Raw genomic sequence first — 25,231 nt, 5'->3', positions numbered from 1 at the left:
ACATAAGTGTGTATGAGGAGGGAGCGATGCGTCAGGGCCCGCCTGCACCCGTACCAGCAGCTGGGAATGGCATTGTGACAGCGGGGGACCCTGCAGGGTTATTGGCGGGGGTAGGACATGCGTTTGAGAACACGTGAATTCTCCGGTCACCTCTGGCTAGAACACAGTGTGTAGAACACTGTGTAACCCCTGCTGTGCCACAGGGTAGCAGGCTTCTTCAGTAGACTTTATTCACCCCTTTATCATTCTATAGGATGCTTATTATACTGTATATACGTTATTACATTCAGTAATGTCTTAAAGGACAATTCCTCCGATCTTGTGAAGATCAATCCACGAGGTGAAACTATTCAGGCCAAAAAAATACCAACTCTCCCATAGAGGAAGATACAAACTAGTACTAACACTCCGGGGCACACTCACGAAGGCTGGCTTTTACGCCGTTCTTAGTTTCCCTCTTGCGCTGCCTCTACGAATCGTTTAATTTAGGAGCATGTGCCTTGTCATAAATCAGGTGAATCTAAGGCAGTCCTTGAGCCTGTTGGAAAAACTGTGCCCAACTAATTAAAATATAAGTAAATTAGCTTGGGCCGGAGTCCTGGCACCCCCCCCCCCCCCACTCCTGCCCAACTGCTGGACACGCCATGAAACCAGCCATGTGACTAAATGAGAGGGACTTCCGACTATTTATACTAAGTCGCAAGTCCCTTAGTAAATGACTCCAAATGTACAGTACAGACCAAAAGTTTGGACACACCTTCTCATTCAAATAGTTTTCTTTATTTTCATGACTATGAAAATTGTAGATTCACACTGAAGGCATCAAAACTATGAATTAACACATGTGAAATTATATACATAACAAAAAAGTGTGAAACAACTGAAAATATGTCATATTCTAGGTTCTTCAAAGTAGCCACCTTTTGCTTTGATTACTGCTTTGCACACTCTTGGCATTCTCTTGATGAGCTTCAAGAGGTAGTCACCTGAAATGGTCTTCCAACAGTCTTGAAGGAGTTCCCAGAGATGCTTAGCACTTGTTGGCCCTTTTGCCTTCACTCTGCGGTCCAGCTCACCCCAAACCATCTCGATTGGGTTCAGGTCCGGTGACTGTGGAGGCCAGGTTATCTGGCGCAGCACCCCATCACTCTCCTTCATGGTCAAATAGCCCTTACACAGCCTGGAGGTGTGTTTGGGGTCATTGTCCTGTTGAAAAATAAATGATGGTTCAACTAAACGCAAACCGGATGGAATAGCATGCCGCTGCAAAATGCTGTGGTAGCCATGCTGGTTCAGTATGCCTTCAATTTTGAATAAATCCCCGACAGTGTCACCAGCAAAGCACCCCCACACCATCACACCTCCTCCTCCTACTTACTTGTATTGTCCCTGCCTGCGTGTGTCTTCCCTGCCTGCGTGTGTCGTCCCTGCCTACTTGTGTCGTCCCTGCCTACTTGTGTCGTCGCTGCCTGCGTGTGTCGTCCCTGCCTGCGTGTGTCTTCCCTGCCTGCGTGTGTCTTCCCTGCCTGCGTGTGTCTTCCCTGCCTGCTTGTGTCGTCCCTGCCTGCTTGTGTCGTCCCTGCCTGCTTGTGTCGTCCCTGCCTGCTTGTGTCGTCCCTGCCTGCTTGTGTCGTCCCTGCCTGCGTGTGTCTTCCCTGCCTGCGTGTGTCTTCCCTGCCTGCGTGTGTCTTCCCTGCCTGCGTGTGTCTTCCCTGCCTGCGTGTGTCTTCCCTGCCTGCGTGTCTTCCCTGCCTATGTGTTGTCCCTGCCTGTGTGTCTTCCCTGCCTGCGTGTGTTGTCCCTGCCTGCGTGTGTCTTCCCTTCCTGCGTGTGTCTTCCCTGCCTGCGTGTGTCTTCCCTGCCTGCATGTGTCTTCCCTGCCTGCGTGTGACTTCCCTGCCTGCGTGTGACTTCCCTGCCTGCGTGTGTCTTCCCTGCCTGCGTGTGTCCTCCCTGCCTACTCGTGTTGTCCTCCCTGCCTACTCGCGTTGTCCTTGCCTACTCGTGTTCTCCCTGCCCACTTGTGTCGTCCCTGCCTACTTGTGATGGCCACACACATCCTGTCACTTTGGATCTTCTCGTGACATAGGGCCACTTTTTTTCCAGGGCCACTTTTTTTTTTTTTCCAGGGCCACTTTATGTTTCTAGTCTGCCCTTGGTGATTTCTATCAGTGATTTTGAACCACTGATGGAAATCACTGGAAAAACACTTACTGTGTACGCTTCCTTCCTGGTAATATACTGCTCATCAGTGAAGGAGACCTCAGTATTTACATGCAGCGATCTCCTCCACAGTATGGGAAGCAGTGATCTCTAATGCCGTCCTCATACAGAATCATTGTTTGCCGGCAACAGAGGCTTTTAGACAGCACAATCTGCTGCCGGCAAATGATAATTTAGGTGACCGCACCAATGATCCTATTACCCGATGAACTGGCGTTTCGGTAATCGATGGCACCTTTACACCTGCAGATTCTGACTGTTGATCATTTCTTTAAATGTATACCCCCGAGCGCTCCCTTATTACTGGGTCATACTGTATTCCTAATTCTAGTGTATTTCTAAAAGATTTTTTTCATGTTTGCAGTATCTGAGATCTTGGTCCCGATCACACGGGTTGTATTTACATCCCTCTCCCAAATTCCTGAGGTAGGCGGTGGGGAGAAGGTTAATAAATAACTAGCATACCTCTAAAATGAGGCATTCATCTGTCAGACGAGCGGAGGCACTGGTCATATTTCTGCTATCTTCTAGAAGGCATAGCGTTTGCGATGGCAAATATCCAGCTATGTGTATCAGTCAGATACTGAATATATGCCTCGTGCCAGTCCCAGATTCTGGCCTCTAGTCCTAGTGATCCCCTGCATGTACCATGGACACACGGATCCTGAATACGAAGGGGTTGTCTCAGGCCTCATGCACACGCACGTTGTGCATCCGTTCCGTGCATTGAGGACCGCAGTTTACGGTATCCAATGCACGGGCCACGTCTGTGCGGCAGCCGGGACGGATCGAGACCCATTCAACTTGAACAAGCACTCCGTAGTGCTTCCGTGGGGTTCTGATCCGTGCTTCCGTTCAGCATCTCCATGATTGCAGACCCATTCAAGTGAATGGGTCCGCATCCGTGATGCAGAGTGCACACGGGCCACGAAATGGCCACGGACACGCCACGTTTGGGTGCAAGAGGCCTCACCTTGTGCCTTTCCATGCAGACATCATGGAGGTTATGTAATACAGGCGTTGTATATCAGGAGACATTTTATTACAGAAATAGGACAATGCCATCGGCTTTTTCACAGATTTGGATTATGGGCTTAACGCGCCATCAGCTGAAAATGGAACAACGAATCCATTATGAATGCGGCGTCCGAGTGTTAATCTGAGAGACTGCTAGGAACCGGTACTATTCCTTACACCCGCTGACATCATTACGGTATGTAGGGCGCACATTTACCTTTTATATCAGGGAATTGTACTATGAGCAGGTGTCTTACCTGCCGTTACCCTCGTAACTCCCTATAGAAGTTGGGTTGATTCTTGTAATGGGGGATAACAGGGAAATCAGATACCCCCGCACTGTCAGGTAATACAGTGTACAATGATTGCTCCCCCTAGTGGACAGCCATAGGTTACCCACCCTGTGACGGCAGGAGGTTATGGAATCCGGCTGATGTGTATGTATGGCCTTCTCCTCCTGGCACTCGGCCAGCACTCTCAGAGACTTTTCTTAGAAATGCGTTTCCTAGAAAAGTTTACATATCTGAGAACATCACAGAATAGAAACCTTTCCCTCACATACGTGGGCCCCTCGCTGCATTATCTGTATGCGCCTTGTACCTTTTTAGTTGCTGTCGGCTATGTTTTATATCTGCACGTGGACGCTGCTTCTTCATAAGGAAATTATGTTTCGTGTGTCATCATTGGGATTCTTTTTTTTTTTTATAATATATTACAATATATTCAGTAAATTATTGATTCAGTATTATTTTGTAATTATTTATTTAGTATGTTTTTATAGTAGTATTATAGGCTTTTTTTCTATTTTTTTTTTTTTTAACAAAACATCAGAATGGGTTGAATTTAAAGTAATGCCTGAGGATCCCTGACCTTTCTCGGGGCAGTGAAGGGGACCCGGTACAGTACACGGCATTGCCACCCATACTATAAGCGTCTCCTCCACTTTGCATGTCTAGTGCACATTTGCTGAGGATTTATCCTATTTTTCTATAAAGATCAGTGCCCTAGATGCAAGTATTTTCTGGCTCATAGGTATCCGCCTGAGGAGAGGTGGCAACCCGTACTGCTCACTAAGGGCAGGTGCTCGTCAACCTTTTAGTAGCGGGTAAGCTGTACTGTACTCTGTGCCCGGATCATATTGCTCTTGACCTGTACAAATTCTGTGTTGTTTACTCTCTGGCCCGTACGGGTTTTTCCTAAATATCCCAGAGTCTACTCTTCACATCTCTTAACCACAATGGCCAGCATGATACACTGTCACCAGTTCTAACACTGGAACTCTGCCTGCCCTTTGCTCACAGATGGAGCTACGCCAGTTCCCTAGCACAGCGCATAGCTGGCTTGGCCTAAAGGGTACAGGATTAAAACCTGCCTTGGCAAATTCCTGTTAACTGGTTCCTCGCAGATAACCTGGGATTTCTTGGGGTTATCGATATGGATGGATTTAGGCAACATTCACCCAAGCTTTCTACTCTGCTCTTACAACTTCTGTAGACACCTTGGCCAATGAAAGCAATGTTCTGTTCTACAGAAGGGCACCAGTTACAGCCACCACTTTACTGATCACGTGTGCATTACCACTAGAAAAACCTGGAATTTCTTTGGCATAATTCTGTGCTGTGTTATGGGTTGTAGAGCTATGTAGACCTTATGATCCCAAAGAAAACTATTATGTACATGACCCAGAATATATGACTAGGACCCTATGATCCCAAAGAAAACCACTAGTTTGACCCAGAAGATATGAGCAGGACCCTATGATCCCAAAGATAACCACTAGGTACATAACCCAAAACAAAATAACTAGGACCCTATGATCCCAAAGAAAACCACTAGGTTGTCCCAGAAGATATGATTAGGACCATATGATCCTAAAGAAAATCATGAGGTACATGACCCAGAAGATATAACTAGATCCTTATGATCCCGAAGAAAACCACTAGGTATATGACCCAGAAGATATGACTAGGACCTTATGATCCCAAGGTGAACTACTAGGTACATAACTCACAAGATATGACTACGACCCTGTGATCTCAAAGAAAACCTCTAGGTCAGTGACAGATAACCTCCGGCACTCCAGCTATGGTGAAACTATGACTCCCAGCATGCTCCATTCATTTCTATGGAGTTCTGAGAACAGCCAAGCAAGTGTACATCTTGGGAGTTGTAGTTTTACCACAGCTGGCTAGCCGTCACAGCTCTAGCTTGGCCAAGAGGATATGACTAGGACCTTATGATAAAAGTGAACCCACTAGATACATGACCCAGAAGATATGTGTAGGACCCTATAATTCCAAAGAAAACCACTAGGTACATGACCCAGAACAGATGGCTGGGACCCTATGATCCCAAAGAAAACAACTAGGTACATGACCCAGGAGATGTGACTAGGACCTTATGTTAAAAAGAGAACTATTAGGTTTATGACTCCGAAGATAGGACTAGTCATTTAGGATGTGGTAAATAATCTTGCACATGACGGGGACATCAGCCACATTGTGCGCATTGTCGAGAGAGCAGTGTCACATTTACGCCCAGACGACAGGGCATTGTTGGCCTCCAGCCTAGCCTCCGATGTACAAGTCCTGGCCTGTTGTACAATATGACGAGGTTTCACCAGCACATTATATCTGTCAGGGGCTATACAAGCGAGTTGCTGAGTTCACTGAAAACAGGTTATCTTGACAAGGTCATAGCAGTCCCTGCTCTCCTAGACATTAGTCTAATAAGCGGTGGTGGGGGGTCATCCTCTTTTTGACTGTGACTGAAGCAATAGTGCTTAGGATTCTTCCCTGTAAGAGCATTGAACCATGAAGCTCTCTGCCAGAGGAGGTTGTGCTGAGGGGCCTGGATGCCTTTCTAGAAAGTGATAATATCACAGGCTATTGGAACTATATTCTGAAGATGGGAGGTTGATCCTGATTGTCAGATTTGGAGACTCTAGGTCAACACAGTAGAGGTTATACTGGATATGTGTGTTTGTTTTTTTCCAGCCTATGTAACTCTGTATACTTTAAATGGGGGCTGAAATCATGGTGTGAACAGGGCCTTAGTTCTATGCACATACCCATAGGAATGTGCAGCCATTGCTGCATTGACCACCTCGCCTGTGGCTATGACGCAGAAGTATAGAGTGGGATATTTGTGAGCCGCTATTGCACTATATGAATTTCACATTCTTAACTAGGACGGCGTACGAGCATGGAAGTACTAAAAATAAATTGTGATGTTCCTACTACTACTATGAAACCCGGCAATAGGTCTGAAGGCTGGAGAGATGAAAATCTATTGTATAAAGGTCCACGTCCTCAGTAACAACACAAGATGTGGGTTAAAGAACATTCCTTCCCTAGAGAAAATGTATGAAAATTGTGCAAAAGTTCCCAACAACAACATGAGGCTCAGTTCCAGAAGAAAGAAGAAAAGCCTCTGTAATGCTTGCCAAGGCCAGCGTGAGATGTTTGAGAGGTCTCAGCGTCCCATCATTGATGTGGAAACCACTCAAATGTGTCATTTCTCTCAAGTGAACCAAAGGCCTCAAACACAGCGCTATTTTCAGTAAATATTCCATTGTCATCTTTTGCCAATTTTCAAGCAATTTTTTTACTTTGTGAAAGCTGGGAAGAAGAAAAAAAACAATATGGCTGCCATTACCGCAGCTCCCACAAGGGTAGTTCCTGAAGATAAAACCCACCGGTTGTGCGGTGATACAACTCCAGTAGTGGCTGTAAATACTCCTCTGCTGTGAACTGAATATGACGCTGCTCTTTTATCTTCTAGGAGAAGCAGGCGCAAACATTATTGACGTCTCTAAGGAGGCAAGGAAGAGGTTCCTGGGCCCTCTGCATCCGTCTTTTAATCTAGTGAAGATTATTCGGAACTGTCTATACAAGACCTTGCCGGACGACGCACACGAGCACGCCACTGGGAGGCTGGGGATATCCCTGACACGAGTGTCCGATGGGGAGAACGTGCTTCTTACTCAGTTCAACACCAAAGAAGAGCTGATACAGGTAATAACACTGGACAGAGATAGACGCAAATCTGTCTCTGCTCACACCGATCCTGAGAATGAGGGGGCTGCGGCAATGCCAAACCAGCTCTGTGCCCCCTTCCTTCTGGGTGGATATCTGACCCCTGGGACCCCACCGATCATAATGTGATGGCTTATCCTAAGGATAGGCCATCATTTTCTAAGATGGAAAACCCCTTTAAAGGGCATCTGTCAGCAGATTTGTACCTATGACACTGGGTGACTGGTTGTGTTTGTCAGCTGAAGGCATCTGTGTTGGTCCCATGTTCATATGTGCCCGCATCGGCTGAGAAACATGAAGTTTTTATATATGCAAATGAGCCTCCAGGAGCAATGGGGGCGTTACCATTACACCTAGAGGCTCCGCTCTCTCTGCAACTGCCACGCCATCTGCACTTTGATTGACAGGGCCAGGCAATGAAAATGTCATCATGCCTGACACTGACTTATCCTAAAGTCAATCAAAGTGCAGAGGGCGCAGAGCCTCTAGGTGTAATGGCAACACCCCCGTTGCTCCTAGGGGCTCATTTGCATATTTTAAAACATAATTCTTCTCAGCAATGCGGACACATATGACCATGGGACCAACACAGATGCCTTCAGCTGCCAAGCGCACATGTCAGTTTGATAGGTACAAAACTGCTGACTGATGCCCTTTAATTAGTAAAGAGTTGTTCAAGGGCCGCAACCATCCTTGATGCATTGATGCACAGTCAAGACAATTTAGATCTCTGCAGGGACCCCAGTGAGGTTAGAATTTAGGGGTGCAATATAATATGAGCTAGTTTAATTATGATGTGATTTACAAGAATATGTTCCTCCTTATGGAGGGATCAGTGGGGTCTATCACTAGACGTTCTTGTACTGCTAGTGCTGCCTCCCACATGATGTCAGTAATACCTGCTGTAGACATCGTCCCTGGGAAGCTCCTCTATAATGACCCCAATCAACATTGGAACGTCAGGCATTTTCCGTTTTGATGTCGTTGACATACTGCCCCCTGTCTTTCAGGCTTGTGTCTGCAGCACATTCATACCGGTATACTGCGGACTTATCCCCCCATGTCTGCAAGGAGTGGTGAGTATACACATTGCTGTATCTTTATGGGGACGCTGAGGGAATCGGCAGCTAGTCTGCAAATGAAGTGAAATGTCTGGTTTGTAATAAAGAGGAAGCAGGAGAGGAAGTTCAGCGTGTGATGCAGGAAACCGCTCTGCGAACCAGGATTTACAGGATATTGAGGTGGTCGAGACCAGACATGGGTTTACTGCCTGCAGGAGGTCAGCTGTTGCGTAGGGTACAGGCTGACAGTTCCCAGTAGGCTGGGTTTCTATATCAGTTAGTCTTTCTCTAATCTCTACATACACCATTAATTGTCAATGAGGCTGGTATGGAAGTGGTTAAACGTAAATTCTGTGATGTCAGTAATGATGAGCCGTCGTGTACCGTGAGTCTGCCGGCTCACTCATTGCTCCTTGTCTTTTATGGTTCTGTGTACCTCTGACGAAATCTACAATGACAGGTTGTTTCTTTGTCACTGAGCTTCTGCCACCATTACTGTCATTTTTAATTATTTCCACATGGAAAGGAGACGAAAATGTGTACGAATCAGCAGCTGTTGTACACATGACGAGAGCTGCGCCCTTCACGCCGAACACCTACACTTTGGCTTTCTGTTGCGCAAGACAACGGTGGTCATTTATCAACAGCTTGACGCCTCTTTTTGGCGTATAAAATTGTCGCACGCCCCAGTTTATATAACACCTTCGAGGAAGTGGTCGGGGGACAACTGGCCAGCGTGCCTGCCCCCGGCAAATCTACTAATGTTATGCCAGGAATAAAGCGTAGAACTTGCTGAAAAGCCCCCGGATGGCATAGATTTACCTGCAGGACTACCAAAGATGCACTTAATTTATCATGAGACGCACCAGGGCCCATGAGCCATTAGCTATGCCCGGCCTGACAAAGCATACTGTATAATCTGCTCTTATCTCCGGGACCACCTATGGGGTTGGGTGTTTGTGATCATGCACTTCATCCATGGGCAGAGTACTCGAGACGTGCCCTCGCTGGGAAATAACACGCTTCCGGACTCCCGTTAAAGGATTGGACATAAGGTGTACATTTGCTGTAGCCCACGGCTCCCCACACGTACTCCATTATCATTCACCGGTGAAATATGTTCAGTATTTGTGATTTCTGTCATTGGTCAGCGCTGGTCACGACGTGAGGGGTTAATAAGGTTTAGTTTACGGCTGTAAGTTTGTATGATATTTCTAACCCACTCGTTTCCCTCTTCTTATTTCAGAGGTATGTCGATGGCGGTATTTCCGATAACCTCCCCCAGTATGAACTGAAGAATACCATTACTGTCTCGCCTTTCTCAGGAGAGAGTGACATTTGCCCTCACGATGGCTGCACCAACATGCACGAGCTCAGGGTCACCAACACAAGCATCCAGTTTAACCTCAGCAATCTGTACCGACTGTCTAAGGCCTTGTTCCCTCCGGAGCCTCAGGTACTGGGAGATACGACAATAGCTTCTTACCGTGGGGTGTCATTTGTGCATGGAATAAGGTTGGGATGGAGAAGACGTGATTACAGGGAAAATAATCGTACAGTGGAGATTGTAATAGACCTTGTTACATGAATCAGATGAACTGAAACAAGGCTTTATATGGTGAAGATTACATGTCACCACAGTTCACATTGAACCCTGCAGCACATGGGGGTCAGGAGGTTTTTAAAAATAAGATGTAAGGGTACATTCCCACCATAAAAAATGGATAAGCAAACAGCGGGTCCGCGATATACGGGCACCGGCCGTGTGCACCCCGCATCACGGATGCGGAGCCATTCACTTGAATGGGTCCACAATTCAGAAGGTGTGATGCGGAACGGAGGCACGGAACATGTTCTATTTTTTTGCAGTGTGGACAGATCACGTACCCAATCAAGTTGAATGAGTCTGGATCCCATTGCAGCAGCCGCACAGATGGTGCCCGTGCATTGGGGACCGCAAATTGCGTCCCCCAATGCACGGAACGACCGAACAACAGTCGTGTACATGAGGCCTAATGGTAATGAATCACGCTTACTGAGAATAAGGTTTTGTCGACAGACAGGTGTGGATTTAGCTCACACTGCTGTGCTTTACTGCCGCCTAGTGGTAGAAAATGAGTACATTTTCTAGCACATTCTTGTAAGGCCTTATGCACACGACCATGCTGGTTTTTTTTTGCGGTCTGCAAACTGCGGATCCGCAAAAAACGGAAGCCGCCCGCGTGCCTTCCGCAATTTACGGAACGGGCAGCCCATTGTAGAAATGCCTATTCTTGTCCGCAAAATGGACAAGAATAGGACATGCTATATTTTTTTTTTCGGGGCCACGGAACCGAGCAACGGATGCGGACAGCACACGGAGTGCTGTCTGCATATTTTGCGGCCCCATTGAAGGGAATGGGTCCGCACCAGAGACGCAAAAAATGCGGCTCGGATGCGGACCATAACAACGGTCGTGTGCATGAGTCCTAAGTCATACTTTTCAATGCAATTGCATTCAGAACAATAATGTTCATTCTGAAGACCCTCACCATGTATTATTGCATGTTTCAGGGGGGTGGCAGCAGTGTCCACACCGATGCAGGCGACAGATAACACGGTACCAGCTGGTCAAATGCGGATGTGCAAGACCCAGCCTGCCCTGTCGCTCAGGTGTGAACACAAGTCATTTTGGGAAACCACGTACGTGGAACCAACTATAAACGTGTGTTGGTCCACGAATACATCCCACAGCAGAATGACACTGGGCAGTAATAAAGCGCTCCTGTACATACAGGGCGGGTGTATTCACCGTGGTGTAAGTGGCAATAAAGGGTATCCGCAACACGTGCTAGCCAAGGCCTATCAACACTCTATGGCCTTGGATCGTGACACGCTATTAATACCAAAATCGGGTCCATCAGATCACGAAACAGATGCGTATTATCGCCACATATGATGAGGCACATGAAACTGTAAGAGAGCTCCTCACTTTTTATTGGGGCATCTTAAAATCGGACCCTGACATAGGTCATCTAGTTGGGAATTCTCCTCTAATAAGGTAACATTGGGGTCGCAACCTGAGGGATCGTTTAGTCCATAGATTTTTTCAACCCCCCACTATTACCACACGGCTGACTACCAACCTGAAAGGCACATTCCGATGTGTGTGGGGGGGGATGCGGTGCGATTCAATTGGGTAGTGAATTTACCTGCACCGTCACACAGAAAACCTTCACTATAAGATCCTTCATTAATTGTAGAAAGAAGGGGGTTGTGTACTTGACCACATGTACATGCGATAAGCAATACGTGGGGAAAACGTTTCGGGAGTTCCGTAGGAACGGTGGATATATAGACTGCGTACAGTTCAACCACAGGGCCTCAGTGAATATAACTCTTTTGTCTGCTTCCTCTAACCTGACCCCTTGATCCCATTTTTTGACATCTATACGTCCCACATTACTCTACATATGGATTCTGTGGCCCCTTTCGTTGGTTGGCCGGGCTGGCTTTCACATATTGGGGTCTGCAGCATATGTCCCTTATATGTCCCTCTGTGAATGTGATTGAGGGCACCTTGCTATGCTGCTAGCTTGCACAACATCTGGGGCATTGTTTATGCCACCAGATGTATAACCTTCATTTGATACCAATGGTAGTTACAGGTTACCTACTAGTTACCAGTTTGTAATATATGGTGTACGATGCTCCTATTGCTACTAAGGGCTATTACAGCCTATCCGGTAGCCAGCAATATGTCACCTCTTTCTATCAGATTTATATATATTGAAAACATGTAATTAACTAATCCCTTGATGCTACAAGATACATTCTTGTTATGTATATATACACCGCCGTTTTGACATCTCCCAAGTGATCGCTCCAAGGAGGGGGCGGACGGGATGGGCGGGGTTCAACTGCGGCTTAGCCGCGCCCCTTGCTCCTCCATTGGCCGCTCCAAGGGCTCGATCCGGCTAAGGGGAAGGGCCTCCTCTTTATCAGCTGCGCGTTCTTGCGGCTGCGTACGGCCATTCTAGCGCTGTTGCCGCTGCCTCTCGCCAGAGACTTTCTTGTTGTTTGTCCATCCCCACATCTAATCTGCTCCTGATGAGCCCAAAATGGCAAAACGCGTCGAGCTGTTAGTGGGGCCAGGTTTAGTCTGTAGGATTCGTGTTCACACCGCAGTAGTGGTCTGTATCTTCAGCCCTCTGATGAGTGCGGGCAGATGTCTATCAAGCAGTGTGCTCACATCCAGGCATCGCAAGTGTCATAGGGCTGCGGCAAACACCTCCTTTGATTCGTGCTCATGCGGCAGTGGATGACAGCACCTGCACCACACGTCACAGTGGGCATGTGCGTTGATTAACAGGTCACAACTGCTTAGCATTGGCAGATCTTTATCAAGGGGTTAAATATTTCTAGGGTAAGTAATTTAGTGGCACGGCCGGATAATTGAGCATTGGCATTTATTGCCACTTACACCACGGTGAATACACCCGCCCTGTATGTACAGGAGCGCTTTATTACTGCCCAGTGTAATACTGCTGTGGTATGTATTCGTGGACCAACACACGTTTGTAGTTGGTTCCACATACGTGGTTTCCCCAATTGACTCGTGTTCACACCTGAGCGACAGGGCAGGCTGGGTTCTGCGCATCCGCATTAGCTGGTGCGGTGTTATCTGTCGCCTGCGTCGGTGTGGACATATGTTTGTCAATTGGGAGGTTTTATATTAGTAGAGTTTTCCCTCCTGTTCACATTTTAATCCAGTTTCAATAAAGATGTAGTTTTACTATTTTCTTCACAACGTCCCTTTGGTCAGTGAATGTTAATTGAAAAAAGTGGAACGTAAACCGCTATTTTTTTGTCAGTGAATATTTGGCAGCAAAGTCCACAGACATTTTTCTAGGTGCAGCCTGGTTTCGCTTCGTCACTTGTTTCACAATCGGTGTCGCCGTTTTGGGAAATCTAGCACACTGTTCTATCATTACATACTGGTTCAGGGGCTGCTACCACTGGACACTGCTACCATCCCCCTGAAACATGCAAAAATACATGGTGAGGGGCTTCAGGATGAACATTATTGTTCTGGATGCAGTTATGACCGAGAACTTGCTTGACTGCATTGAAAAGTATGACTTATACTTGTCACATATTATTATATATAAAAATAAATTAAAGATGCAACTGCAACATAATTCTAATTACATAGTGCCTTAGCCTGAACCTGGAACAGAACAGGATTGCAAAATCTGCCCAACTGTATTGGAGAATAGATAAGTTCTGGAAGTACTCTTTTTCTACCACTAGGCGGCAGTAAAGTGCAGCAGTGTGAGCTGAATCCACACCTGTCTGTCGACAAAACCTTATTCTCAGACCTGTGTGGTTTTACGGTACATTTACATGAAAGGGGAAAACAACCGTGGAACATACGTTTTCAGAACCATTGCAGTCTAGGGGGTTATTGACATGGCCAGTAAATGCACTCCTCATTAAAATAGTCTCATTGATGGATTATAAGGCTCCATTCACACGTCCACAATTCTATTCCGCATTTTGCGGAACAGAATTGCGGACCCATTCATTTCTATGGGGCCGCACGATGTGCAGCCTGGATCCGGAAATGCGGACCCGCACTTCCGGGTCCGCAATTCCGATCCCGAAAAAAATAGAACATGTTCTATTCTTGTCCGCAATTGCGGACAAGATTAGGCATTTTCTATTAAGTGCCGGCAAAATGCGGTGTCCGTGTTTTGTGGATCCACAAAACACACGCGGATGTATGAATGGACCCTAAGACACAGGCAGTTCCCTTTATTACATGCTGTCTTAGGCTACTTTCATATCTGCTGCACTAATTCCGGCAGAGAACAGCTTGCCTGAGTTCTCCGGATCTGGCACTGCCAGATGCTCCGGGAGCCCTGCCAGCCCCCTTAACTATAATGTGGTCTGGTGTAGATCCAACCACAATGTGGCAAAAATGCCAAGAAATGGTCGGACAGAAACCGCTGCAGTTTGTATCCAGCCAATTCCTGGAATTCTCTGCTGGAAAGGGCGGCCTGATCGCCTTGCCATGAAACTAGTCTTAAATGGGTTGTCCAGTAATTTACTATTGATGGCCTATCCTCAGGATAGGCTACCAATATCTGACTGACCCCAACCAGCTGTTTTGGGGTAGCTCAGACGCCAGGACTGCACAGCTCCGTCCGTCGTGTAGTGGAATAAGCTGGTTGCTGCAGCCCATCTCTCATTGAAGTGAATGGCTGCAGCTCTGCAGTACACAATGGATGTAGCTGTGTAGTTCCGGTGCCAGAGCTGCCCTGAAACAGCTGATTGGCGTGGGTGATGGGTGTCGGACCCCCGCAAATCAGAGATTGATGACCCTGTCCCCCTCAGTAAGGCAGTTACTGCACGGCGGAGCAATAAAGGAGCGTTACCCGTCTTCCGATGTTGCACTTTCGGCTTGGGGCTCTATAGTTACACACTTTAACCTCACAGATTGACAGCCACACAGAGATAACATTGACGGCAAACTGTCTTTTGTACACTTGTCATGTAGCTGGCCGCCCAGGCTTGTCTAATGGTGTCCTCAGGGCCTTCATAGTCCTGATTGTTTACTGCGAAACTGGAATTTACCTTTAATCCGGTTGCATTTGGCAAGTAAACAGTTAAAGGTAAAGAAGGGTTAGAAGAAAGCACGAATGCTTTGTTAAAGCTGACAGGTATAGCATGTCATATATTATCCAGTCTATAGCCAGCAGGGCAGGGGTTAGGGTTGGTGCCGCCCTGGTCACACAGCGACTTGCTAAGCATCCAGGAGCCGAGGTGGAGGGGCTGCATACCACCGGAGATGAGATTCACAGGCCTCCCAAATCATATGAGTGTTTGTTCATGGTTGATTATGAGGATATAATATACAGGAATATGTACACAGGGTCGGGGTTCTTCTATATTAACCTCTTTACCTCTGTAGGTTTTGAAAGAGATGTGCAAGCAGGGATACAAGGACGCTCTACGTTTCTTAAAGAGGAACGGTATGTATAAAAAGGGTTACAGTGACATCAGCGGCCATGTTTTTTGAAATATCCATCAGTCCATCTGTCTGTACCAATAGTATAAATTATAGCAGTACTTTCCTTTCTCAGATTGTAAAATAGATGCGACACTGCTAACAAAACGGCAATATATGCAGTCAGGTCCGGGACAACAGGGGCGGACTGGGGACTTAAAAAATACTGAAGGTGGCCCCGTTTTGTTGTTGGGTCCAAAATATATTGCGGCACATTATACCACCCCAACAGAGCGAGCCAAATACCACAGTCCATCACAAAATACTGCCCCAAAAACTTCCACTGTTCGGCCGTGAGGAGGGCCCAGACGGCCCCCTGGGCATCGGCACACTGGGAAATTTTCCCTGTAAGGTCTATGACCAATCCGCCCCTGCAGGACAGTTATGATGTCACTGTGGACCCTTGATTCTCATAGTCAGGATCTCAGGGTACTTACAGTCTGGAGCAGGCATCCTCAAACTGCGGCCCTCCAGCTGTTGCAAAACGACAACTCCCAGCATGCCCGAACAGCCTACAGGTATCGGCCTACAGCAGTGCATTGTGGGAAGTTTTACAACAGCTGGAGGGCCGCAGTTTGAGGTGGACATGTCTGCAGCCTAGAGCTGGGTTTTGATTGCTATACATGTGCTTTAGCGCCCTCTTGTGGATTTTATTTTATGTACCTACTGAAGAGCCAGGAGATCATTTAATTTATCTGTATGCAAAATTATTTTAGCTCGAATCTTCAGAGAAATATGAGATGGCAGATTGTATTACAGACCACCAAATTTAAAGATCATTGCAGGTGAACCCACACATGTCATATATATATATATATATATACTGAACAGCCCTGTGTGTCGGCTCATGCAGTGTGAGATTCACATTCCCTTGGAGGGAAAGGTTTTGGACAGCCTGCGGTAGTAGTTCATGAGCTGACTTGTACTAAAGCTATATCAAACCTAGACGTTTTGTTTAAATCCCCCTCCGTCTTACCATAGGGCTACTGAACCAGCCACGGCCTATGAGATTCCTGGCGCTGCCACCCCCTGTCAATCAGGAGGAAGAGAGCAATGAACGGGAGGAGCAGGTGGCAGAGCTTGCTGCAGACGAGGAGGCCGTACAAGTGTTTGAGCATCTTCCCCCGAGACTGAACCAAGGTAAGACTTAAGGGCCCTTTACACGGGCCGAGAATACAGGAGAATCGTTCGCCCACAGCAGATCGTGTCGCCGGCAAACAGCATCTGCTGCCGGCAGGCAACTAGTCAGTATGGGGACGAGCGATGGTATGTGGAGGAGATCGCTGCATGTAAACGCAGAGGTCTCCTTCACCAGCAAGCAAGCCATTGTTGGGAAGGAACACTTCCTTCCGACAATCTGCTGCTGTATCGTCCCTTGTAAAGAGACCTTTCCAGATATGGAGGACGTCCACCATACCTCATCACAAGCATAGTAAGAAGATGGGAAATCATCAATGGTCCAGATCGCCATATTGCTTCCCTCCTCATACTACACATTCCTTATTGGACCAGAGCACTCAAATGTCTCTTTGCTTTCTTCCCACACCAGCTCTTCTGGAGGCTTGTACTGAGAAACGTAGCATGTACCTATCCATATCCAACCTGCTGCCTGTACGTCTGGCCTCAGCCTTAATGCTGCCATATACTTTACCTCTGGAGTCTGCAGTGTCCTTCACCGTCAGGTATGAAATGGACCGAGGGTTAAATCTGGCATCACTATGTAAAAGTTGGTGTAAACCTTTCCAACTATTGTGTCCTTCTCCATATTGCAGGATTTTGGAATGGCTTCCTGATGTCCCAGAGGATATCAGATGGATAAAGGATCAGACTCGGAAAGTGTGCCACTATGTCTTCAGGAACATGAAGAAGAAGCTGGGGAGCCACATATCGGCCAGGTACACATTCATGTACTTTCTATTCGATAATCTGATACTGAAGTCGCAGTTGGATTCACACTATTTGCATATTACAGCTCCTGGATTTGTGGTGTAAGGGACTTGGGGGATCTCTGGGGGTCTGACTGCTGGACTCCCCACTGATCACGTGACAGAAGTCCACTATGTGAATGGAGTGGTAGTGTACGGTCCACTATGTGAATGGAGTGGTAATGTACGGTATATGCTCCATTCGCTGTCTTTAAATCTCCGACATTACCATAGAACTGGAGCAGTGGTCACACGTTATTTTTCATGGGTTAACCTTTTTAAGAATGCATCATGTGTGAGAAGACCTTCTGTGCCTAAGCCCCCAATGAAAGCCCTAAGTAAGTTCCACCTCTTTGTGCTTTGATAGTTCACCGTCAGGGGAGACACCGTTAAAGAAGGAGCCTGACCTATGACTGTAGTATCTAATGTCCCTAGTACAATGCTGTCACTGAGGCACAGGGGACATGTCACCAATGAACAGTACCAATCAAATTAAACATTTCATTCTGTGATTTCACTTTTTATTAAAGAGAATCTGTCCGCTCCAGAACAGCCAGACTAGAGTCAGCGCTGTGTAGTGTAAATGATGCCGAGTCCAATGATGTCATATTTGTCTTCATACTCGATTGCATTCCGACAGTGTGCTCCCACAAACCAGCAGTAAAATGCATTGAGAGGACTCCTCCTTGAGTCCTCTCCATTATGTGCATGAGCTCAGGAGTCCTAACAATACATTTTACTGCTGGTTTGTGGGAGCACAGCGTCTGAAGATAAAAATGACATAACCGTACTCAGCACCACTTATACTATACACCGCTGACTCTAGTTTGGAGGGTGTTTCGGAGCTGACAGATTCTCTCTAAAGTAAACTTAAAATGCTAGTGTTTTTAATGGGGAGAGGGGAGATTTTATAAGTAGCTATCAAATTTGTCCCTGTAATAAAACACTGCTGGTAGTGCAATAATACATGTACAACGTGTAGATGGATTAGCCTATGTTAGGTTAGAGCGCTTTCACACATTTGTTGAGCTGCAATTTGAAAAAAAAAAAAATGAAATAAAAAAACAGTAGGAAATTGGTCACAAAAAAAAACTGTTTGTCATATGCTTAATAATTTCTTATTGGTCAGCATCAGGCCATTGAATTTTATTGCCCCTTCAAAAAAAGAAAAAAACAAATGACAAAAAAAACGTTTTGGGAAAAAACTAAAACCTACATGTGCATCCACCCTAAGGCCTCTTGCACACGGCCGTTGTGGATCCGTGGCTGTATTGCAGCCCGCATACGGCAGGTCCGCAATACACGGGCACCGGCCCGTGTGCACTCCGCGTTACGGATGCGGACCCATTCACTTGAATGGGTCCGCAATCACGGAGATGCGGAACGGAAGCATGGATCGAAACCCCACAAAAGCACTACGTAGTGCTTCCGTGGTGTTTCTGTCCGTGCCTCCGCACCACAAAACAATAGAACTTGTTTTGTTTTTTTGCGGTGCAGATGGATCACGGACCCATTCAAGTGGAATGGGTCTCGATCTGTCCCAACGCCGCACGGACGTTGCCCGTGCATTGGGGACCGCTAATTGCAGTCCCCAATGCACGGAACGGATGCACAACGGCCATGTGCAAGAGGCCTAATAAAGACAACTTTCAAAATGCAGACACCATAGAGGATCTCACTCCCAGCACCCCTGACAAACAACTGATTTTACCAGAGAAATCCACATCCAAGCAGAGATTTCCCCTGCAGGTAATATTTAGTATTACAGGATGACCATTCAGATGACGGTCGTCTGTGTAATAGGAGGGCAGCCCCCCCCCCATGTCATCCATATTCCTAATAGACAGATAATTGCACCGTCAATATATAACATAATGAATGTATATTGCCTCATCTGCACGGGGTGTAGATTAAAAAAACCTGCATCCTCAGTCCCATAACTCAAACGCCGTTTTCACTGCTGCCAACTAAGCCATGTATTGTGAGCAGAAAGTGATGTCCGCTTCTTATCTGCAGCCATGTAATTAGCTCATAGCCCCAGGTTTCACATGGTATATAGGGGATCAAAGACAGAAGATTTAATGTAATTACAGAATGTACATCCTCTAATGTGGAGTCTTCTGTTCTGAGAAGATAAGACCTTTTTTCACTTTTACCCAACTAAAATGATCTTCAGGGACAACTTCAAGCGTTTTAATGTAAAATGTCCGTTACCATATGATAATGTATCCCTCACAATGGGATATAATTTACACAGTTTAGTTAGTTTTCATGCACTGAAATTTCTGAAGTTTATAATCTGCCTTCTGTTGCAGGCTATACTACCATTTGGAACTGAGAAGATCACAGAGCCTTCCTGTCCCATTGGTTTTTGCCAACAGCGAGTCTTTGCCAAGGTGGATTAGGAGCAGTGCCTCCTTAATGGACATGATGCAAAAATGGGAGGACTATCAAAGGCAACTGATGCCTGGACTATTCTGTATTAACGTGGACATGCAGGCCACGCTCTACCACCATCAACAACCACAACAGCCCCAGATCTCCATGGACCCTAACAGCCTCCTGATGGTGGAGGTGACCAAACCCGATGTCTCGGAGACCTCATGAAAACCATGCTTTGTAGATGAACACCACTGAATAGAACTTTTTTGGTTTGGTTTAGGACCTTATCGCCTAGTGGTCTTTTTATATTGAGTGATAATCATTGGACCATGGTCATCCGTGGCATTTAACTACATGCTACTTCAGTCTGGCCAACTTTTGATGGGACTTGAATGTCCATATCTAGAACATCTGTACTTCCTAATGCACGCTGGATAAGGAGGGACACACCAGATACTCATATGTAGTATTGAGTAACAGTGTTACTGGAATGTAGAGGTATGGAGGTAGCAGTATAATATTTCACACTTCTGTAAGTGGATGAACGAAAACTGCAAGTGATGCAAGAAAAAGCAGGTTCTGCAGATACCTCGTGAGTGTCAACCCATTGGACTGCTTCTCAGATATTCACATAAATAGAAAAGTTGAGGTTTTCCCCCACATTCTCATTCATCCCAGAGAGTGTTCAGTCAGTACATCGAACTGGCCTGTCTCATAATTACCATATAGACAATGTATGGTATAGACCGCCATGAAGCTGGCTGGTCCGAGATCTCCTTCCCTGTAGGAACCCATGTAGTCAGAGTCAATACTGAATTACAGTTTATTTGTGTTTTATATAGAACCTCTATATAAGAAAACCTCATTGCGAGTGGAGTACAAGACGTAGTCATGGTCAGCAGAGCATTTCACCAAGTTAATATACTTTATAAATTGATTTGTATCATTTTACTCCGTATGGAGGAATCACGTTTTTCATCTCTGATCAGTGGAATCCCAAAATGCGTGAATAGGTTCTAGTAGCATGCACCTATTCATCGTCATGCAATGTTCCCGAGGTGTCTCTTGCAGATGGTAATGGGGAGAGTCCCGCTACCTGAAGATGGCGGGGCGGGGGAGCACACTGATGTACCTGGATAAGTGTATGTTTAAGGAAAGGATTGTATGTGATTATTATTGACTGACCATTGAGACGTTAAATTCACGTTCAACATTTAAGGATGTAAAGGATAACATTGAAGGTATCACACCTAGGATTTCCTTTCTGGGTTGGCTTCTTCATGCTCCTCGTGGCTTGCAGCACCTGAAAATCTGCCTGCTCTTGTGTAGCATAGTCTAGTGCAGGGCCTGTAGGATCTCCAGTTCCAGGACTGGTTGATGTGGGTTGCAGTCAGTCCGACTACTTATTGTGTAGGTTTTATGTTGCATCAGGACAAACCCTTTTTAAAAAAAGAATCGGGTGCAGGCGATCTGATCAGTGCCGCTGCAGCTTCACTAATCCCAACGTTTTATGTGGTGGCATTAAAAAAAAAAGGCTCTCCTTGTCATGCGTGGACGTGCCGGATCTGCCAAAGAGGAGCTGCCCATACAAAGTGGCTTCCCTTTTTTGGGACCCCACTCGATGATGGCCCTATGCCCATAGAACATATAGGCAGGGTTGCCATCATACGACAGCCCCATGGCATCCTGTAGCGGTCTCCAGCCCGTGCTGACAGTCCCCTAACTCTCCACAGCTCAGTACCAATCACCTATTTCACGGATGTACGCCTCTGTGGCTTGTACTTAGTTTATAGAACCTGAATGATAACCCGTTGCTTGTAGTTGGAGCGGGCACACAGTATTTTCTCTATTACCGTAATTTATTGGTTGGTTTGTGTATAGCATTTTATCTTGTGTACAGTGCGCCTTTAATACTGCGCTGCCTTCTATAAAGCGACATTATAGATTTTGTTTTAGTTTTTTTATCTTAAAACAGGTGACGCCAATAAGACTTCACCTCAGGGAAGCTGTTCCCCAAAATATTCTTTGTCTACCTCAGATTGAAGTGTTGCCAGAACAAAAAGTTTTAGTCTGCCTCTGCGTTATTTAGCGGTTTCTCAGCGATTTTTTTTTTCTTTTTCGCCACGTATTCATTTTTCCTTGTCTGTGTGTCTTATGTGACGCTGTATTTCCATTGCGGCAGACCTAGTTTTAGCATTACCTGCGGCGCGGCCTGTTTGTTCTTTGTCGCATGCTGACTTTGTCAGAGTAGTCAGTAGGCGCAGGTTTTCCAGGACTTAATTGTTTGAGCCGAGCGTGGATGTTTGCTGAACTTTATTGTCAAACATAGGTATGGAAAATGGCGGCACTGAAGGTCAGAGAAGGTTCTGTGCAAATAAAGCCTATGCATTGTATGATGAAAAGTTATGCAATTTTCTAATATGATTTGTGTACTTGAAGGGGTTGTGCAAGAATGGGAGGCGGACTTGGAAGGGAAGATGACAGCTGCTTCCCAGCCCTAGTTCCTCGCTCCTTCTTCTCCTCCCGGCCTGCGATGCTCTGCTGCGCTTCTTCGCTGTAAACATCCAGTTTGACATTGCGTGCGCCCAATCACTGGCTGCGATGGTGACCGGATCCTCTTATGTCATATCACCATTTTTCATGATATAAGGGGAGTTAGTCACCGCCATGGCCAGTGATTGCAGGCGTCGATAAACCGGATGTCTACAGCTAAGCATCACAGGCCTGGAGGAAAAGGAGCGGGGAGCCAGCGCCAGGAAGCAGGTAAGTAAGCTTTCCTTTACAGGTCCAGTCGAGAAGGGGGTTTGCGAACCCCCAACCTCTCCCCCCATTCTTGCACAACCCCATTAAGTCCCCCCACTTAATTTAGATCTCTGCTTGCTGTCGGTTAATTGAAACAGAGCACCGTGGTACGTTTTGTGGATGGAATTTACTGGGACTGGCCTTTCATACACCAGTTTCAGTTAGAGAAAAGTGGCAAGAGTGGCATAACATAAAGTTTTAGGTTTTTTTGGGGCAAAAGTTTTTGTTTTTTTATGTCCAAAAACCGGCAAAAGTTGTATGATAAATTCCACCCATTATGTAATGAAAACTACTGCAGTTTTGCAATAGATTTATTTAAAGCTTTATTAATATAAACAGGACCCCTGCGATTCTCTAGACCACCATCTACTGCAGCATGACCTCATTTATCAGGACTGTCGAACAGTAAAACTGTCAGGCACCGATCAGAGCTCAGCCTTAAATTTTTGGAAGCAGTTTGAGAAATAAGGGCTATCAAAGACTAATAGATGTTCACCAGACTGTGACTATTCGAGTTTTAACTACAACCCCATAAAACCTAGACAGCTACTGGCTGTCCGGTCATGCTGGGAATTGCAGTTTCCCAACAGCTGGAGAACAACAGGTTGAAGCCTGCTCACCTGCACCATCTATACATGGCTTCATCAGGTAGAGCCTGCTCACCTGCACCATCTATACATGGCTTCATCAGGTAGAGCCTGCTCACCTGGCACCATCTATACATGGCTTCATCAGGTAGAGCCTGCTCATCTGGCACCATCTATACATGGCTTCATCAGGTAGAGCCTGCTCACCTGGCACCATCTATACATGGCTTCATCAGGTAGAGCCTGCTCACCTGCACCATCTATACATGGCTTCATCAGGTAGAGCCTGCTCATCTGGCACCATCTATACATGGCTTCATCAGGTAGAGCCTGCTCACCTGGCACCATCTATACATGGCTTCATCAGGTAGAACCTGCTCACCTGCACCATCTATACATGGCTTCATCAGGTAGAGCCTGCTCACCTGGCACCATCTATACATGGCTTAATCAGGTAGAGCCTGCTCATCTGGCACCATCTATACATGGCTTCATCAGGTAGAGCCTGCTCACCTGGCACCATCTATACATGGCTTCATCAGGTAGAGCCTGCTCACCTGGCACCATCTATACATGGCTTCATCAGGTAGAACCTGCTCACCTGCACCATCTATACATGGCTTTATCAGGTAGAGCCTGCTCACCTGGCACCATCTATACATGGCTTCATCAGGTAGAGCCTGCTCACCTGGCACCATCTATACATGGCTTCATCAGGTAGAGCCTGCTCACCTGCATCATCTATACATGGCTTCATCAGGTAGAGCCTGCTCACCTGCACCATCTATACATGGCTTCATCAGGTAGAGCCTGCTCACCTGGCACCATCTATACATGGCTTCATCAGGTAGAACCTGCTCACCTGGCACCATCTATACATGGCTTCATCAGGTAGAGCCTGCTCACCTGGCACCATCTATACATGGCTTCATCAGGTAGAACCTGCTCACCTGGCACCATCTATACATGGCTTCATCAAGTAGAGCCTGCTCACCTGCACCATCTATACATGGCTTCATCAGGTAGAGCCTGCTCACCTGGCACCATCTATACATTGCTTCATCAGGTAGAGCCTGCTCACCTGCACCATCTATACATGGCTTCATCAGGTAGAGGCTGCTCACCTGGCACCATCTATACATTGCTTCATCAGGTAGAGCCTGCTCACCTGCACCATCTATACATTGCTTCATCAGGTAGAGCCTGCTCACCTGGCACCATCTATACATGGCTTCATCAGGTAGAACCTGCTCACCTGGCACCATCTATACATGGCTTCATCAGGTAGAGCCTGCTCACCTGCATCATCTATACATGGCTTCATCAGGTAGAGCCTGCTCACCTGCACCATCTATACATGGCTTCATCAGGTAGAGCCTGCTCACCTGGCACCATCTATACATGGCTTCATCAGGTAGAGTCTGCTCACCTGCACCATCTATACATGGCTTCATCAGGTAGAACCTGCTCACCTGGCACCATCTATACATGGCTATATCAGGTAGATCACCTATGTTAGGGTGTCAACATTTTAAGGAAATTATAATTGTTTTTATATGCCTTTGTTTAACATGGTATTTAGGATTTATATGACCAGACACACAGACTACAGTACTTACATTGCCACTCATACTTTCTAAGGCCATTACTTCAAGGAAACAGTCAATAGCAAAGGAACCACCAGGAATCCTGATGCATCTATGTGGACATTCAGATTACCATGTTGTGTATTATATGTGTATATACTTGCCGTTTACTGCACTTTCTTCTTTCTGGCTGGCACTGACAGCTGTTAAAATGTAACTAGAATTGCTTTTAATGTATGTATGTATATAAATAAAAGGATTTATGATTGCATAAGAACGTTGTCTCAGAGTTGTCATTTGCTTTTCTACATCAGGCCGCATTCGCCTTTGCACAACATGGGAAATTGACTTATCCGGTATAACATGTGCATGTCTCTGCATGGTAGCAGATGTAGTCCTCCCTACTGGTCCATATTGCAGATTTTTGTTTTCTAGGTGCCGTTGTCCATGACATAATTTATTTCCATTACACATCTATTAGACAGAGAGGTGGCTCACCAATGGCATTCACTGGCTGTAAAGTCGAGTGCTCAGGTCCATCTTTATACCCCAAGGATGAA

At 46.3% G+C, this 25,231-nt stretch overlaps 1 protein-coding gene and 1 long non-coding RNA gene across 3 annotated transcripts in view; both read left to right on the top strand.

Annotated features, from left to right (window-relative positions):
- The window catches only part of PNPLA2 (patatin like phospholipase domain containing 2), a 41,794-nt gene extending 17,972 nt beyond the window's left edge, over positions 1-23,822 (top strand). Inside the window, exons 2-10 of one of the 2 annotated variants that reach the window (XR_006386887.1) lie at positions 7,024-7,256; positions 8,288-8,353; positions 9,585-9,794; positions 15,294-15,354; positions 16,371-16,529; positions 16,939-17,071; positions 17,162-17,284; positions 19,630-23,321; positions 23,715-23,822. Coding sequence is in view for 1 of the 2 variants with exons in the window: in XM_044269423.1 (XP_044125358.1) it covers positions 7,024-7,256; positions 8,288-8,353; positions 9,585-9,794; positions 15,294-15,354; positions 16,371-16,529; positions 16,939-17,071; positions 17,162-17,284; positions 19,630-19,921 (1,277 nt within the window). In the remaining variant the exon portion in view is untranslated. Of the gene's footprint in view, positions 1-7,023; positions 7,257-8,287; positions 8,354-9,584; positions 9,795-15,293; positions 15,355-16,370; positions 16,530-16,938; positions 17,072-17,161; positions 17,285-19,629; positions 23,646-23,714 lie in introns of those variants that run through there. The other variant, XM_044269423.1, reaches the window with a different exon arrangement.
- Positions 23,823-24,080: 258 nt separating this feature from the next.
- On the top strand, positions 24,081-24,948 carry LOC122920168. The gene is made up of 2 exons (XR_006386888.1): positions 24,081-24,499; positions 24,543-24,948. It is a non-coding gene; the product is annotated as an uncharacterized LOC122920168 (long non-coding RNA).
- Positions 24,949-25,231: the final 283 nt, after the last annotated feature.

This window comes from Bufo gargarizans, chromosome 10 (assembly GCF_014858855.1).
Source record: "Bufo gargarizans isolate SCDJY-AF-19 chromosome 10, ASM1485885v1, whole genome shotgun sequence".
Taxonomy (NCBI): domain Eukaryota; kingdom Metazoa; phylum Chordata; class Amphibia; order Anura; family Bufonidae; genus Bufo; species Bufo gargarizans.
The sequence above is the reverse complement of the archived record's forward strand: the minus strand, read 5'-3'. Positions and strand labels throughout refer to the sequence as shown.